The sequence below is a fragment of the Tiliqua scincoides genome, chromosome 3 (genome assembly GCF_035046505.1).
Source record: "Tiliqua scincoides isolate rTilSci1 chromosome 3, rTilSci1.hap2, whole genome shotgun sequence".
NCBI classification, from domain to species: Eukaryota; Metazoa; Chordata; class Lepidosauria; order Squamata; family Scincidae; genus Tiliqua; species Tiliqua scincoides.
Window position 1 is genome coordinate 144303774 of NC_089823.1, and position 17769 is coordinate 144321542.

A 17769-nucleotide genomic window follows, 5' to 3' on the forward strand; every position below is an offset into this window, starting at 1 on the left:
CGCCCAACTCCCCCCCCCCCCACTTTCACCCTTTGGAAGGGCTGGCGATGAAGTTGGGGGGGTGGGACTGGGACAGACCTCAGCCAGCTGGGCTTGGGGGGGGGCGATCCCACGACTGTCAGCTGCTGCTGTCAGATCTTCGTGGAGAGCAGCTCGCTCGCTTCCAGCATCCTTGACAGCAGCAGCCGCCCCGGAGCCTCCCTCCCCCGGCCAGGAGGCAGAGCGGGGTGCAAGGGGAGCGTCCCGCTGCCAGCCTGCCTCCGATCGCGTTCCTTGGGCTTCGCTGCGCAGAGTTCCAGCCCAGCCGCGCGCCAGCAGGAGGTTCTCTCGGCCAGGAGCTGCTGGGGAGCCTCTCCTCTCCTGCCCCGCGCCAGCCAGCCAGCCAGCCTGCAGCCTGCTGGGGGGCCACCTGCACGCCGCTCCGGGACTTCTCATCGCAGTCTTCGCCTTCATTCTGCTGGTCCTTCTAGAGCCCAAGCCTATGCATGCCTACTCCGAAGTAAGTCCCATTAGAGTCAATGGGGCTTACTTCCCAGTAGGTGTGGACAGGATAGGAGCTGTAGAGCCCACGCCTACGCAGAAGTAAGTCCCATCAGAGTCAATGGGCCTTACTCCCAAGTCAGTGCGGACAGGACTGCAGCCTAATCGCCTTGCCTCCCGGCCAGCCTCTGCTCCGCTCTCCTGCCGGTTCCTGCTCCTCTCCCCGCCGCTGCCTCTCCTTCGCCCAGACTCTACGGAGGAGTGAGGCTCTGCAATCACGTGGTCCTCTGTGCGCGCGCGGGGTGGGGGGAGAGAGAGGAGGCTCGTGTCGCGGGGGGGGGGCGCCTCCGCAGTTCGCTGTTCGCCTGGGCTGGGCGAGAGACACAGACAGGCGCGCACTCGCACTCCCGCCTCCCGCGCGCGCCCGCCCGCCCGCGCGCACTCGCACCCGGAGTGCTGCTCAGGAGCTGCTGCTGAAGTCTGGGGCTCCCTGCTCTGCTGCTGCTGCTGTCGCCGTCGCCTCCTACCCGAGCCGGGATCTATCCATCCTCGACACGCATTTGCCAGCCTCCGCCTGGTTTTTGCAGCCGCTCCATCGCCTGCTGGCTGGCTGGCTGGCTGCCCTCCTCTCTTGCCTCTACTCTCAGGCTTGGGAATTACTTGGAGGGGCTGCGATTTCCCCCCAGCATTTTTTTTAACTGGGGGGTCTCTCTTTTCTCCCCCCTTTCGATCCCCCTCCCTTCCATCTCTGTGGCTTTCCACCCCCCCAATCCGGGCTGATGTGCTGTGCGAGAGGGTGGAAATGGAAGTACTGATGCTTTGGCTTTTCTCTTGGATATTTCAGTGCGTTTCGGTGCGAGCGGACTCCATCATCCACATTGGTAAGGGAGGCGAGCTGCTCTGTGTGTGTGTGTGAGAGAGAGAAGGCTGGAGGGTCAGAATTGCATCTGATGCTGGAGAGGAGCACCGTGTGGCTCATCAAAGGGCAATAATAACAACCCCGACGCAGGAGGGAAGATTATTTTTTTTTGGGGGGGGAGCGCTGAACTCCAGAAGGAGCAAGGCCGGGGAGAGCCCCCTCCCCAGAGCAACCCCCTGACTGCAAAGTTAGGGACCGGATCGGGCAGCGCATCCATCGCCCAGCGGCTCTCTCTCTCTCCTTATCCGGAGGTGGTGCTCGCTCAGGTTTGCAAGCGATTGCAACTGCTTCTCGGGCGAAGCCATTCGCCGCCTCTCTCTCAGACCTGTTTGAGTGCCGGCTTCAGGCTACAATCCTATCTGCACTTTCCTGGGAGTAAGCTCCATTGACTATAGTGGGATTTACTTCTGTGTAGACATGCATAGGATTGGGCTCTCAGGCTGCAATCCTATCCCCAGTTTCCTGGGAGTAAGCCCCATTGACTAATGGGACTTACTTCTGAATAGACAGGCATAAGATTGGGCTCTCAGGCTGCCATCCTATCCCCACTTTCCTGGGAGCAAGCCCCAAATTGACTATAATGGGACTTATTGCTAAGTAGACATGCATAGGGTTGGGCTCTCAGGCTGCAATCTTATCCCCACTTTCCTGGGAGTAAGCCCCATTGACTCTAATGGGACTTACTTCTGAGTAGGCATGCATAGGATTGGGCTGAGTTCCCACCGCCTAGGAAAGCCCCAGCCAGCCTGCGCCTCGCCAAACCTCCCCAGCGGGGGAAACTTTGGGGATTAACCCTCTCCTGCCCAGGCAGGTGTGGGTCGGAGGCCATGACTGGGGGGGGCCCCGCGAAATGACTCTTTCAAGTTAGGGGGGCTGTGCCTGGGGAAGGATGAAGAGGAGGACCTGGAGCGCGTCGCAGGTGCTCGGATCTATCGTCAGGATGAAGGAGATCTTACTAGGGGATGAAAAAAACCCAAAGCAGACCCAGAGCAGCGTCCGCTTGGGTGGAGGGCTGGGAAGGGTCGGCGCTCCAGGACAGGGGCAGGTTGGGTGGGCAGAGGGGGCAGGAGAGAGGTGCTACCCTGGGAGCACCGGGGTTCCTCACGGGGGACTTCGATGGGAGATGACCCTCTTCTTGGATGGATGAGGACCCTCTGTGGGGGATGACTGCGGGGGGAGACCTGCCCGCTTTCTGCGTCTTTAAGGACAGGCTCTGCAGTCTCCTTTTCTGATCTTGGGGGAAGGGGATCCGCAGGGGAGAGAGAAGCGTGTCTAGGTGGGGAGGAACAGCCAGAAAGTGGCAGAGAGCTGCCATTCCCCAGGGGCTTGTTTTGAAAAGGGAGGTGGCGGCGAAGAGGGAGGCCAAGCCATAGGGGTGGCCAGGTGGAGGGGCTTCATCCCGTTCGACAGTGACCAAATCTCGACCAAGTTGACTCGAAGGGGGGGGCTCAAGGGGGGAAGGTGACCTTTTCTCCCCCCACCTTGTTGGGGGGGCAGCAGCTGAGTCAAGAATGGTGAAGAGGGGGCGGGGAAGAGCCCAGGCGTGTGGCCAGACGAGACGAGACGGGAAAAGGGGCGGCCCAGGGCCTTGGGAACCACTCGGTGGGGAAGGATGGATGGCCAACGCGCCCCTTTCCTCTGCCACCGTCGCCTGCACAGGAGTCCTTCTTCTGGATGTGTATTTCAGCCAAGCAGGAGGCTGGAGAGAGCAGGCCAGGCAGCACTGCGGTCCCTTAAAGGGTTTTTTTTTGGGGGGGGGGTAAGATTCTGCTCTGATGCCTGCTTAGGTAAAACTGCGGGTCCTTCCGGCCTTCCCCACAAAGGGAAGGGGGGGCAGCCAAACTTTCCTCCACCTGGACACAACTGGGATGTGAACTCTCCGGAGTCCTGACTTTCAGAGCCAGCCTGACTGGAGGATGCTGTCGACACCCAGTAGCAAAACCCCTTGCCTCCACCCTCCCCGCCCCATGAAATCTGTTGCCTTCTTTGCCCTGAATACCCACAGAGAGAGGGTGAGGGAGAGACCTCGGGGCTGGGCAGTTGTGTTGCTGCCACCGCCTGCCTCTCCATGCTCAGGGATGCTGCTGGAATGGCTTCCCCGGGTTGGGGACGCTCAACTTCGATTTGTCATTTTGCACACGATCTCCGGCTCTGGATGGCATTTAAAGGCACAGCAGAGACGTGAGGAAGTTGAGAGGTGGACGCTGAAAGTAGGGGGTGTGTGTGTGTGGTTTGCAGCTGAAATATATCCTTCCCACAGAACAGGAGAGAGTAAAATATAACTAACAAACAACCCCCCCCCCCCCACGTTTCTGCCTGCCTCTTTCCCCTCTCCAAGCCCATATACACGGGTGTATTATGTAAGGCTCGTCGCCAGATGTTTGCATGTTGGCTGCATAAACAAGACACTGAAATGAGAAGCTTTCAGGTTGCTGAGCACAAAGCTCAGCTCTCTCCATTAATGAAGCCACCCGCGAGCCTTGTGAACAACAGGAAAGAAGGAAGGCAACCCCCCCTCCCTACAAAGCCCCACTACCCAGGAGTTTGATTTCTGTGCCTTCCTTCTTGTAAGGACGAAACTTTGAGGAAGGCTTTCCCCACCTTTTCAGATTCGAGCTGAACAAGCCACTTCTGCCCAACGTTGCGTATACGCAACAGGGAGCAAATGTATCCACCTTGGGGCCAGGCAAAAATGGGTTAAAACAGGCTGAATGCTCAAGAGTCCAGCCGAATCCCGAAGCTTGCACACCTTGGAGTTCCCTACGCTTCTTCCAGACTCAGGAGGGAGGATCTGGGCGATCCTCATCACGCCACCCCCAGCAAGGGTGGAGAAAGTTGTGGACCTCCCCGCCACTTGGAAAAGAAGCCCCGTGAACTCCGGGACTGACTCCCGAGGAAACAGGCACAGGATAAGGCCGGGTTCGCTCCAGCCCGCCTAGCAGCACAATCCTATGCCTGTCTACCCAGAAGTAAGCCCCACTGTGTTTAATGGGGCTTGCTCCCAGGAAAGTGTGTATGAAAAGCAGCCCAGGAGCCCAGTCCTATGCAGGTCTACTCAGAAGTAAGCCCCATTGTGTTTAATGGGGCTTACTCTCAGGAGAGCGTGTACAGATTGCAACGCAGGAGTCCAATCCTATGCCTGTCTAGTCATAAGTAAGTCCCGTTGTAGTCAATGGGGTTTACTCCCAGGAAAGTCTGGCTAGGATTGCAGCCTAAGTTAGAGAGAAATTTACACTAGTCAAAGTGTAGCTCACCCCTGGACATGCTGACTCCGAAATAAATCCTGCTGCGTTCCACGGGGCTTACTTCTCCCGAGCAAGGGTGCACAGGATCGCAGCCTCCCCACGCGCAGCACATCCGCGGAGCCTGCGTAGTAGGGCCACCGGCGGGCGGAGGAATATTTATTTGCCCTTCTAGAGGAAGGTCCTCGCTCTGGGTTGTAGTTGGGTCTCATTCTCATCACCACCACCACTGATGAGAGCAGTTTAGTGGTCCTGAAGTCCTCTCGCACCTCCCTGCTGTTACATTTGTGGGAGCCTTCCTAGTGCCTGCTGCTTAGGGGAGGATAGTGGGGCTGTACCTGTGCGCACCTGGGACAGGTGTGGGTCGATGTTCCCAATGGGTTCACACACACAAGGCGTGTGCGCGATCTGGGGGATCCAACCAGAAGCAGTCAGCTCTATGGGCACGGAAAAAAGTGTGGGGCTAGGTGGGGGTGAGAAGCTTAGGCAGACCCTTCCCAGATGATGGTGGTCGGTTGATTTCCACCCCACCCCTCCCCAACAGGTGCCATCTTCGAGGGCAACGCGGCCAAGGACGACGAAATCTTCAAGCAGGCGGTGGCGGATCTGAGCCTCAACGATGACATCCTACAAAGCGAAAAGATCACCTATACCATCAAGCTCATAGAAGCCAACAACCCCTTTCACGCCGTCCAGGAAGGTAAGAGGAGTTACCGGGAAGGCTGGGCTTAGCCATTCCGGTCACAGAGGAGGCAGGCTGGTTGGCTTGGCTGCCTTGGGTTGAGTTTCCACCTCTGAAGGCTGAGATCGGCAGAACGACCCAACCACTGTGGTTACTTTCTTCCCTGCGGCGTGTAACCAAGGAGTAGGAGTCAAGCGGAGATTTCTGAGCAGTCTTTATTGGTGGTGATGCCTGGCAGTCGGTTTCTTCTTGCACGTTTTGGTCTACAGAGAGGCTGAGCTTCTCCCCCCCCCCCCCCAGCAAATGCTACATTTCTCTCTTTGGGGGGAGGGTCCTCCACCGCGGTGGGAGGGGAGACGGGGGAAGGCAGCTGCCTGGCAGGGACTGACAAAGCGATCATTGTTGGCTGCCCAGCCTTTAGCTGCTTGATCGCTGCTTGGCTGGCCTGGAAACTTTTCTTTCCGCCAAAGGTTGGCGCTGTTTCCCAAGGAAAGGGAAAGCGAGGATGAAATAGTGGGTGCGGAGAGAGACAGGAGCCTTTAGCCTGGTTGAAGTCCCTACTAACTTTAGGCGGGGGCACGATCTCTGGTACTGGGGGTTGGACCTGGTAAAACTGAGTTAAAGTGTGTATCATTGTGTTTGTGCCTGCAGGATTTTAGCGGCCCATAGTTGTACACAGCTTACTTTTTGTTAAGGAACCATTGTTTGTGTGTGCAAGTATACTATATGCCTGCATTTGAAAAGCCTGAAACCACATCATCACTCGCATGCTTCCTCCAAAGCAACATCCAGTTAGTTCATATGTGATTAGGTTTGCAGGATTAACCTATTTTTGCCCAGCCCACAGGTGTACACATTTGGTCCCTGTTGCCATTTCTGTTGCATATACACACCAAATGTGTACATCTGTGGGCCGGGCAAAAATGGGTTAAGAGAGGAACAGAATGGTTAGTGGGGAAAAGAATGCTAGTGAGGGGTTGTTTCTTAGAGTGGCAAATAGGATCCAGCTATGTGGCACTGTGGAAGTCAAAGAGCACATCATGATATGCTATTCACATTTTGCATTCTGCAGACATACAGTCGGTGGACATGATTATCAATATGCACATACCTGCAGTTGTTCACAAATTATGTTCCATGTGTGTTGCCGTGCAGCAGTGTGTACTCTCCACACTGCCAAAACAGTGCCAGTGTTGATTCTTAGAATGGGTGCATGTATAGTCCTTTGCACAAGAGAGTGTGTGTGTTCACAGATGCAGGGTACTTGCACAGAGGTACAGCATCCTTTGTGTATAACCCGGATGTGAAAGGCCACAGGTGGATTATCATGCAAGTTCCTGGCAGTCAAGGTCATTTGCCGCAGGTGGTTGCCTTAATGGCTGCAATGACAAGTTGCCTAGGATTGCAAGATGTGCAATTTACTTGCAAGTAAACAAGGGTTGCCAAGGGCTTGCAAGTCAATGTACCATTCTGGCCACACAGATCTCTTGCTATTGAAACTGTGCTTTTGTAGTTTATGGGGAGGAGGAATGGTGGGAATTAGACCATGTACAGGCAGTTGTCTGGGTATAGAATTTTGTTTGAAGTAGCCTTGGAAAGTTTAGGCCACAGTAATTGGTTCCTTGTTAGGGTACTGCAGGGCTCCTTGCTGTCTCTGCATACTCTAATGGTTTTTTTTACTAGCCTCTGTTTTTCACTCTTTCAAATAGAATGCAAAAGGGTGTTTATGTGATTTGGGCTTCTGTTGCATCATCTCTACATTTTTCTGTTCTATATGGGCCAAGGCTATCCTCTCATGACAAAAGCGACTGGAGAAGGCATGTTTGGATGTGTCATGAGCAAAAAATACTGTTCAGATATCCTGAATTGCTGTTGGAGATGTTCATCTATTTAAAACTGGGGGGGGGGCAGGAGGAGAGAAGCAACCAAATGCATCCTCAGGATTTGAACATTTTCTCTGATTGCTGTTTTGCTCTGTGGCACCTGTCAATCTCTCTCTCTCTCTCTGTTAGCAAGGGAAAAGAAGCCCTAAGGGTAAGATGAATTGGATAAACACAAAGAGGAGCTCTGTCACAGGATGTACCCATCCCGGATGTGCCTTTTATAGCTACTGGAATAAATGGGACACATTGTATGTGATCAGGAGTTGTATGTGGGAATTATCACCTAATGTAACGTTGTCTGATGGTGTTTGGAGGGAGCAGTTTTTGGAAGAAGGAAGGAATGGCAGTTTTAGATGAAGGGGAAGAGAAGCATAGTATATCTAGACTTTTTTGTAGGCTGGCCAGTGGATTAGAAATTGGTTGCTTGGAACATAACCAATAAAGATATCTTTCTATTTAAGCTGCAACTGAAGCACTGTTAGACAACACACTGTAATCTGAATCTCTTGAATGGAGAAAATGGTGATGGTGGGGTTGCAACCTTTCGGTCTTTTAAAAGCAACTTGATCCCCAGAGATCAGCAAATGATAATGCTTATCTTTCTGTTTTGAAAAGCTTCATCTGCCAATTCTGACTGGTCAAGCTGCTGTTAAAGGCACAGGAGTAGGCCATGGCATTTTGTTCTGGTCAGTTGGCAGCCCTAGGTGCTGGAGACAGGCGGAGTTGCTAACGAAACACCTGTTTTGAAAAACAAAACATTGAGCCTCCCTGGAATTGGAGGCTGCAAAAATGGATTAAACAGGCCATTTAATGACTAGCTGTAAACTGTTCTCAAATTTACAGGATCTGACAAGCAGCTGCCTAGATAAATGATTTTGAATTAGACTTTTTGCAAAGCAAAACATTCTAAATTAATCAGCTTGCTTTTGCAAACAGAAGACTTCTTAAAGATGTTACAGGGGGAGAGTTATGAAGAAGTCAAGATTGATCAGTGCCTGTATTTTTTCAATCTCAGTATATCTGAGTTGTAATTACTCCAGAAAAAGAAAGCTATTTATATATTCTGGGAATATTACTGTTTCCCCCCCCCCCCCCAAGAGTGACTCAACCACGAGCCTTCTTCTTGCATGCATTGGAAAGAGATATCTGTGTCAGGATTTGGAAAATGTTGCAATGGATGTTTGTTGACTTGCACAACTTCCTCAAGCATTTCTTTTTAAAAGAATGAATTTCGATGTGCATTCATCTATCTTAAAAAAAATTAAGTGAATCTTCTTTATATGTACCTCATTCATGCTTTATGGTCTTTGGTATTCTGAACTTGTACTTCAATTCTCTGCAGGATGCTAAGGGATTCGGAATTTTTACTTTTATTTTAGTGTTGCATCATTTCTCAGCAGCAGCAATCTGGGAAGGCTTCAGGTCCCCGGTTATTGGGCAAGGCTTTTTAATGCATGAAAGTGCAACAGCCAATAATGCTACTTCTATTTTTTGCTTCTATTTGCATTCTCTTGCACTTGAAGCAGACTAGCTGAGAGTAGCAGTGTTTATTATTGGCAAAGTTTTAGCATACAATCAGATCCTCATACAGTTAAAAAGACTCCATGGCCTGTATTGGAGCTGATTCGTATTCAGGGAAGTAAGCGTAGCTGGCTAGCTGAAATAGCACTGCCAACTGTGTAGGCTGTTGCAGCTTTGCCATATTCTCCCCCCACCCCCATTTTGATCACATTAGGTTTTAAAATAAGACCCCTAGGCAGAGAATCAAAGCATTCTGAGTGTGCAGCCTCCTCTTTTATTTCTTTCTCGTTAGGAAAATATAGACAATTATAGTGCTTTAGTACTATATCCAAGGCAAAACTCTTATAGAGTTGATACTCTGTACAGAACTGTTCTCTGATGGCACAGAGGGACATTTTAAACCACTTTGAATTTTTTGTTGGGAAAAAATGTATATAAATATCTGATCTCAGAAGCTAAGCAGGGTCAGGAATGGTGGGAATTAGACCATGTACAGGCAGTTATCTGGGTATAGAATTTTGTTTGAAGTAGCCTTGGAAAGTTTAGGCCACAGTAATTGGTTCCTTGTTAGGGTACTGCAGGGCTCCTTGCTGTCTCTGCATACTCTAATGGTTTTTTACTAGCCTCTGTTTTTCACTCTTTCAAATAGAATGCAAAAGGGTGTTTATGTGATTTGGGCTTCTGTTGCATCATCTCTACATTTTTCTGTTCTACTAGTTTTTTACTAGTTGGATGGGAGACCGCCTGGTAATGCCGGGTGCTGTAGGCTTATACCGTAGTTTTTTTAGACTGAAGGTTGCCAACCAATTCTAGCCAGACTTTAATCTGTTTTGGTGGAGCAAACCAGACATCTACAGAGTTTTTGGCATGGCCTTAATAAACATTTTAAATGATCTACTTATGGGCGGTATTATAAAATTATAAATTGTAAGGCAGGTAGGATCTTGGATAAATGTCACAATTCTGTGAAAGAACTCTCTCTTCAGGATAGGTTTTTATGGTGTCTGTTGCTCTTCCTCTTATCACCTGAGGGGGTCTCAAAGCTTTGATACAATGGCTGAGTGGGAGCTTTATCTCTATTTTTCTTAGCTTCTTGTTGGTGCAAGACAGGTACTTCCCCCCCCCCACTCTGAATTTAATTTTCTTTGCTGCTGTTCTACTGTGTGCTGACAGAATGATACATGGATGCCCCAGAAGCCATACTATTACTTTGTAGTACCTTTTTGGACCATATTCCTCTCTGTCACTCTGACCATTCATTATCTGACTGCTGTTGGTTCTGGATGGGCTTGGTTTGTTTTTGGTATAATTTTTGCAAAGGATTATCAAGGAAGAAAGGCTGAACAGAAACAACTGATTCTTCTTGGAGAGTGTTAACTACCACTGTTGTAATATGGTGAATTTCTTATATGATGCCCACCCATTGACCTTAGTGCCACAAAACTCAATATTGCAACCATTAGTGTCCCAGAAGCATTTATGGTCTGATTCTATGGTTTGTCGTACCAACAGATACCTTCTTTGAATGGGACATGCTGAGTAAGTTTGATTTCTCAAACTATGACCCAGTTCACTTGTTGTCAGTGGCAGTAGCATAACTGGGGGGGGAAACAGTAAGTACTGCAGGTGCCACAATGTGCCATGTAAGCAGTCCCTCCCACTTGCTGTTGGAGCCATTCCAGGAAGTGACAGCAATGCACAGGTGCTTGCCAAACTAAATGTTGTCTGCTGCGTGTTGCTGTTGCTACCCAGAATGGCTCAGAGGGCAAGTGGGGGGGGGCTGCTTACTGTGTGCATTGTGGTGCCTGCGGCACTTACTGTCTCCCCCCCCCCCCGGCTAAGCTACTGGCCAGTGGGGTATGGATTCTATTTTGCCATGGCTGCTATGCCACATTACATAGTGCAATGAGGCAAGTGTATGGGATGGAGGGTTCTAGAAGGAAGTTTCCATTTCAATGCTGCCAGCCCTTAATTGGACTGGGAAGGATATGGATGTTAATTGCCACTATGCCACTATGCCACTATTGCCACTATGCCACAATTGCCACTATGACTCCTACCTCCCACTAGCAAAGTTATATGGAAAGTGGCCAGAGAGCAGTAGCACGCTATTCCGGTAACTTATGTATTTCAGTCTGTTGTCACATCAAGGAACATGACTCTTGGAAACATTGCAGAAACATTACTCTTGTACGCTAGTGGGAAAGATTTAGGATGGAGGTTCCAGTGTTCGTGTTGATATCCTGTGGAAGTACAAGTACAAACAAGGCAAAGCATATTTTTGTTTCTGTGACTGTCCTGAACCCAACTGATCTGGGGATGTGCGTCTTCCTGCCTCCAAGAGTGTTCTCCATTCAGGTTATTTTTAAACAGAGTTTAGAGCAAAGATACCATCTTTCCAAAGCACTGGAGTATCCATGTGCCCTGATGAAATGCTGGCTTGGGTGGGAAGGGATAGGGGTAGCTCATGGCCAACCTGTCGTTGAAGTGAATTGTGCTGTTCCCATCGGCAGGAAATGAGAGAGTTGTGAGCAGATGCCCTCCACCTCCCTCTAGTCTGCTGTAGTTGCTCCTTACCTGGCTCCTTCCTCCATGTGTGCTCCCAGCATGCTCCTCATTTCCTGTTGTGTTTAAAGACCAATCTCAGCCACATTTTGCATTGCTTGCTTTCTTTAAAGGACACCTGCGGAGGAAGGAGCCTGGCAAGGGGTGCATGAGTAGGGGGTGGTGAGGGCAGTGGCAACATAACTGGTGGCTCTATTGGGCTGCCTGTGGCCCCATATGACAGTGCATTGGCCAATACACTTACCCAGGATAGGTGAGTTGTTGAAGAAAAGGTGAAATGAAGGAGAAATCAAGAATTTGCATGATATAAATTTCCAGCTGCAAGTCACTGAAGTTGCAATAACACAGTACAAACTCTTGCCTTTAAAAAAAATTCTGACAAATGGATGGACCAAGCGAAACCAAACTGACACTAAACTAACTAAACCAAAACCACACTAGTGGGTTTAAGGGCTTAATTGCAGTGTAAAGATTATTGCTGTAAGTTTTGCTCTGCGTGTAATTAGTTCCGTCTGGTTTTGTCTAGTTTCTTTTCTTTATTGCTGCAACTACATATGCACTTTACTTCAATTTTTCACGTCTGATCATTGGTTTGTTTGTTTTTTTGTTAGTTTTGTTTCTGTAGACTAGAAATGGAGCTTGTGTGTGAGATTTTTTTTCTTTTTGGTTGTGGGTAGACCTTCCTGCATTGCTATTATATCTCATACATTTAAAGATCCAGTATGAAATCATTAGGGGCATCAGGAGATTTCTGGTTGTCTGTGCACACAATTTAGCTGCTGCTAGTCTGCTAATAGGTTCAAGCTCTGCTTAAACATCCTCTTGTTTCTCAAGCTTCCTGGAAAAGACTCTGTGTCACCCACCCACCCACCCTCATCTTCCTAAAAATAAAAGTGCACAGCAGCTTGTAGGTGAAGCTTTTAGCCTCTCTGAATATGACTGTTTTTCCTCCTTCGGTTGTCTTCCATCGCCTCCTGTCATCAATTTTTTTAAAATGAATGTTGCCATTCCTTATTGTTAGATGAGATTTTTTTTTGGTGTATATTAGGTTTTTGTTCATTGCTTCAGGGTCCTCTTTAGTATAAAGTGACTTAGAAATAAGTATTTCACTCACCCAACACAACTTATTCTTTTTTTTTTTTTACCTCGAGGCAAAAGATGTGGAGAAAGAAGACAGTGCAGGAGGCTGCTATTGAACAGAGTTGCCACAATTCCTTTGGCCTGAAACAAGATCTTGATTCAAGCCATTGCAAAGAGTAGTTACTTCTTACATGGTCTCATGCCTGTCAGTTCCAGGCTCACCAACTCCATGCTGTTGCCCATCAGCATTTATGGGCTTCTGGATCCCAAGTGACTGAATTGCATTAATATTTGCACATTTGACACACTCATGGTGTCTGTTTGAATGGAGGTGGTCATCTTTTAATCCTAACTTGTAAAGCAATCTTTCCTGCCCCCCACTGCTTGCATTTGAATATGTGTGAGGAATGGACACTGTCGACTTCTTGTTGCTGAGGAAGTGGAACTTGCCTTACTCACGCACCAAGAAATTTGATGAATTCCTAATGGACCCCATTTTTTTCTAGAGAATACAGGTTTTTTAAATGTTTATTTTAAACCAGGCATGAAAGGAGACTGAAGAGTGAAATATTTTAATCTAAAAGTAGGTAATTCCTCAGACAGGAGCTGCGCTGGATATACAGTAGCAGCAGGTGATGTGAACGTTTGAAAGGGAGGAATAAACCTGGAGACTTGGAAACTGTTGGAAATGAATGAAATATACCCTGGAGGTGACCGGACACCACTTAAATTTTTTTTTAAATGCTACTTGGTTTTATTAAATAGTGGAACACAAAGCCATGGTAGGCAGAATACTGCAAATATAGCAGCAGGGTATAAGTGGGTATAAGCAGGGTATAAGTGGGTGGAATTGCCTCTGTAAGATCACGCTAGTTGGAAATCTTCCCAGGCATAACTTCCCAGTGCCTATTTGGCAGAGCGAACCAAGAGAATGTAAATTTTTGTAAATCCTTCCGCTTATAAAATGTGCTAATGAATATGTCTATAGCAGTGTTTCTCAAACTGTGGGTCGGGACCCACTAGGTGGGTCGTGAGCCAATTTCAGGTGGGTCCCCATTCATTTCAATATTTTATTTTTAATCTAACAGACTTGATGCTACCATGGTATGTGACTGCATTTGAGGAAATGTGACAGACCTGTACTTCTAACAAGCTACTCTGTATGTTCTTTTAACAATGATAGTCAATGAGACTTATTCCTGGGGAAGTGTGGGTAGGATTGCAGCCTAGAATTGTTAAAAATGTTCCTGCTAGATGATGTCACTACTGGTCATGACATCACTTCCAGTGGGTCCTGACAGATTCTCATTCTAAAAAGTGGGTCCTGGTGCTAAATGTGTGAGAACCAGTGGTTGTTTTGGATTGTGGAGCTTTGTTACAGTGGCTGCAATAATTCAACTTGAATGGATTATTCATTCCTTTTTCATGTTCAAGTTTGAAAGGTTGTTTGCTCTGGAGACTGGACTTCAGTTCTAGCTGTTGCAGTGGGTGATGCCATGTGTTCTAGGTAATTGTTGGCAAGGACTCCAGTCCCTGGCATGGAACTGAAGCTGTGTGTCTCCAGCTGAGGTTCAGTTTTGCCATGTGGTTAATGGATTTGGATTTTAAGCAAATGGCATGTTTTTTTCTGTGTCCTTTAAACATCGTCTGTCTTTGACTTTTTCAAATATGGATCTATTATATGCTATTCTCTTCCCTCCCTCAATTGATTTCTCTTTCCATATGTATTCTTCAGCTGATATATACAGACTATGTCTGAAGTATACATACTTTAACCTAAGCCTCACAGCAACTGGGCCTTACTTCTGTGTAAATGTACATTGGAGTGGTCTGTTAATAATTTTTTAACTCTTGTGATATTACCACATTGATATATTGTTGATTTATCATTACTTAAGAGGGTTCCTGTATTAATTCTGTTGGGCAATAGAACAAAGGACAGGCAGATACTGTGTTTTGGTTTAAACAGAAAGTTGGAAGGTCAAGGAGAGCATGGAAGGTGTGTGGGCAAGTCATGGTTATTGCAAGACAATAAATGCAAATGAATTTTGAGTCATATGATGAAATAAACATTTGGAATAGAACTAGTATTCCTGGTAAAGTGAAGTTTCTCCTGTGTCAAGTATGGTAGAAGTGAAATGGGATGTCATGAATAGTGGAAACATCATTGGTCATTTTGAATTGGTGGCACCAAGAACATACTGAGTAACTTTCTGTTTGTAGCATTTCATAGAACACACTTGTTTGCCCCAAATTTACCATTGTAAAATCTGAAAGTTTTAGAGGTGGCTTTTGAGGAATTGTGTGTCTCAAGAGTGCTCCAAAGTCATGTCTTATAAGCCGGAGGAGAGCTTTTGTAAGTGACACCTGCAGCTGGCTTTGTCTTCGGTTAGAGGAGACAGTGCACTAAAGGTTTATGGCATGTTTTTCATATCTAGGTAGAGCATCAGGTCAAAGCAGGTACCATGTGCAGAATCACATACACGTCTTGAATTGCTGTTTTTGTACTTTCATATATATGCCTTGCATAAGTTCCCTCTGCTTTGCTAGAGCGAGGAGGGATGTGACCCTTTTCCCAAACTCTGATTTTGCACTTTGTCAAGTCTTAAAAGCCTCATCAGGCAGCACTTTGAGACAGAACTTTTAGATAGGCATGTTCATAGCATAATCAGACAGCAAGTGCATTATAGGACCATAGTAATTCAGGGCCTTCAGTGGTGCATTGCCAGAATAGAAAACAGGAATATCAAAGCAGATAATCGTGATTCTTTCTCTAGTGTTGTCTTCAACTGATTTTACTGTGTTAGCTTGGCTAATCCATGACTTGTTTGATACCTGTAGAAAAGGTGAATTACTACAGAATAAACATTTTTTGTAGCCCTTTTCATTCAAGTTTGTAAAGTATAGACTATCCCCTATGCCTGCTTTTCTTTGTTTCATATTCGCTTAATAAATCCCTTTATCCAGCATCCTTCATTGTTATCTTGACTGCTGATTCCATGCTGGCTTATTGGGATGTCACGTTTTTATGGGAACTTGCTAAAGCTGTCTAGGTTCCTTGGAAATAGCATATGGTTGCATACACTGTTTGTAGTTTTCATCTGTTCTTACAAAGCTTTCTAAACACCTGCCGGTAACAGTAGCAAGTAAAGCATCCTTCCTAGCCTCCTAGAGACCTGAATGTTCCTGCATGCTTACTAACCAATCTACTACCGTTATAAAACTGGTACTCAGTGGGGTGAATGTGCATAATGCTTTTACCTCCTGGTGCCTTCTGAGACTGAATCCAGACATGTTACAGACTGCCACAGTGAAGACATCTGTCACATTGTCATCTTGCTCTGCATGTGCTTTTCTGCTTTGAAGCCACGTGGTTTAATACTCCTTTTTGTGTAGAACACTTAGAAGAACTAGGAAGGGTACAGAATGATGACAAAGTGTCTCCTTGATATCGTCTCCCAGTCTCAATGTACTTTTGAGGGTTCTTTTTGCTTTTTTGTTTTAATGGCCATATCCATCTTAGGTTCTTGAGCTGGGAACTTAACATATTACGGTTGTGCACAATGAAGGTGTATTTAGCTGAATGGAGAACAAACTTTTCCTGTGACTTTAATCCTGACCACTCACTACCTCTATGTCAGGGGTGTCCAAACTTTTTGGCAGGATGGCCACATCATCTCTCTGACACAGTATTGGGGGCTGGGGAAAAAGGAGAATTAATTTACATTTAAAACTTATATAAATTTACATAAATATATTGGAGATGGAACTTATATGAATGAATGAAGGTCTCGAAATAGCTCAAGGCCTATAAAAGACCTTGTTCAAAGCAAGGCCAGCCTTTCCTTTGCTGCTGCTTCACAGATGTGAAGCCTTCAGCCCGCAGTTCATGCGAAAGGTCAAACAGTTGGCCCTTGCACTGAGAATAGTTGTATCGGGCCAGTGTGGGCTTCAGCAAGTCTTTCAGAGGGCAAGAGGCTCATTGGAGATTGGGGGTCCCCAAGGGCCACAAATGGCCCCCAGGCTGGGTTTGGGCACCCTGTTCTATGCAAAAGGTAACACCTGGTGTACTGGATGTGGCTGGTGACTTTCTTTCTGCAGCAGTTCTCTTGCACCCTTTAAAAAATCACTCCAGAATGTTGGAGGGAACCTTCCAGGTCAGCATTTCATAAGGCCTAGGGTGCTGCCACCCAAACAGGAAATCCTTATCAGCTCCTCTCTCCCCAACACATGCAGGAATGCTATGTACATATATTTATTTTATTTAGTGTTTTTTGTCTTATGTTTGAGCCTTCATGGCTGAAGACAAATAATATATTGCATTTCCGACTCATACTTGATCCATTTCTAAGAGCCCCTGAAGGGGCTGTGTATATGTCTGCTTCCATATAGGCAAAAATGCCATGAGTTGTTTATGACAGCAATGTGTTACATTGTTCAGAAAATTCTTTTTCCCCCATATTTTTGAGATGATTCATGCTGCAGTCAAGTAGTGTAGCAAGAAGTTGGAACGTCGCTTATCACTAATATTGCAATGTTGAAAGAGGCAATGCATGGCTTTGTGGTGCTCATATGAAATGGAAACAAAATACAGAAGTTCTAGTGCACAATTTTTCTGTCTCATGGAGTCTGTGGCAACAAGGAAGCCTACTTGGTTATTGCAAAGTCCTGGCCGTATCCTTCTGTCAAAGTAGTCTGCATAATTTTTTATGTCCAATGATTTTACTTGAGCACAGCTACAAATACGTGAGCATTTTTCCTATTTGCACGTTGTCTGTATGTTCATTTTTAGATCTGGCTCTGCAGCTTCACTCAAGCACTCCAATTATTTTTCTGCGGAGATCAGCATAGTAGGGATATGTGCCGTTACTCTCCTTTTTAAAATGGGGATGGTTCCTGCATTAAGCAGAGATGAAATAGGCAGCTGCCTTACACACTGGTGGCTCGATCCTGTAGAAGACTAGCAACAGTGGAACACGTGTTGTGCCAGCCCAGGCTGCAAAGCAGCCAGAAGGCACTTTGTGGTAGCACAAGATGCTAGCAGGAAGGCTGTAGCTTTCCCCTGCATGCCAGTGGATGCTAGAGGTGCTGGAACAGGAAAGCCTGGTGCATGGAGTGGATCAGGCCGGGGGGGAGGGTAAAGGGGAGCTAGAATGAGGAGGAGATTGGGTGGGGAATGGGCAGATGGGACCTGGGAGGGAGGTGGATTCAGCAGTAGCAGCACCCTCTGAATCCAAACCGTTTTCCTGGGCCTGATCTGCCTGTACAGGTCAGCACAGACTTGTGCCAGTGATATTGCTGACATAGGTTAGAGTTCACCCATAGTGGCTGCTGGGGTTTACTCTAGGGCAAGGGGAGAAACACACCATTACCCTGCGGAGACTTGCTAGCGCCACT

General features: G+C 47.3%; 1 protein-coding gene across 1 annotated transcript in view; it reads left to right on the plus strand.

Moving 5' to 3' along the window:
* The first annotated feature begins 1282 nt into the window (after nucleotides 1-1282).
* GRID1 (glutamate ionotropic receptor delta type subunit 1) overlaps nucleotides 1283-17769 on the plus strand; it is an 829564-nt gene continuing 813077 nt past the window's right edge. Inside the window, exons 1-2 of the mRNA XM_066620630.1 lie at nucleotides 1283-1361; nucleotides 5186-5341. Of these exons, the coding sequence (XP_066476727.1) occupies nucleotides 1283-1361; nucleotides 5186-5341 (235 nt within the window). The remainder of the gene's footprint in view (nucleotides 1362-5185; nucleotides 5342-17769) is intronic.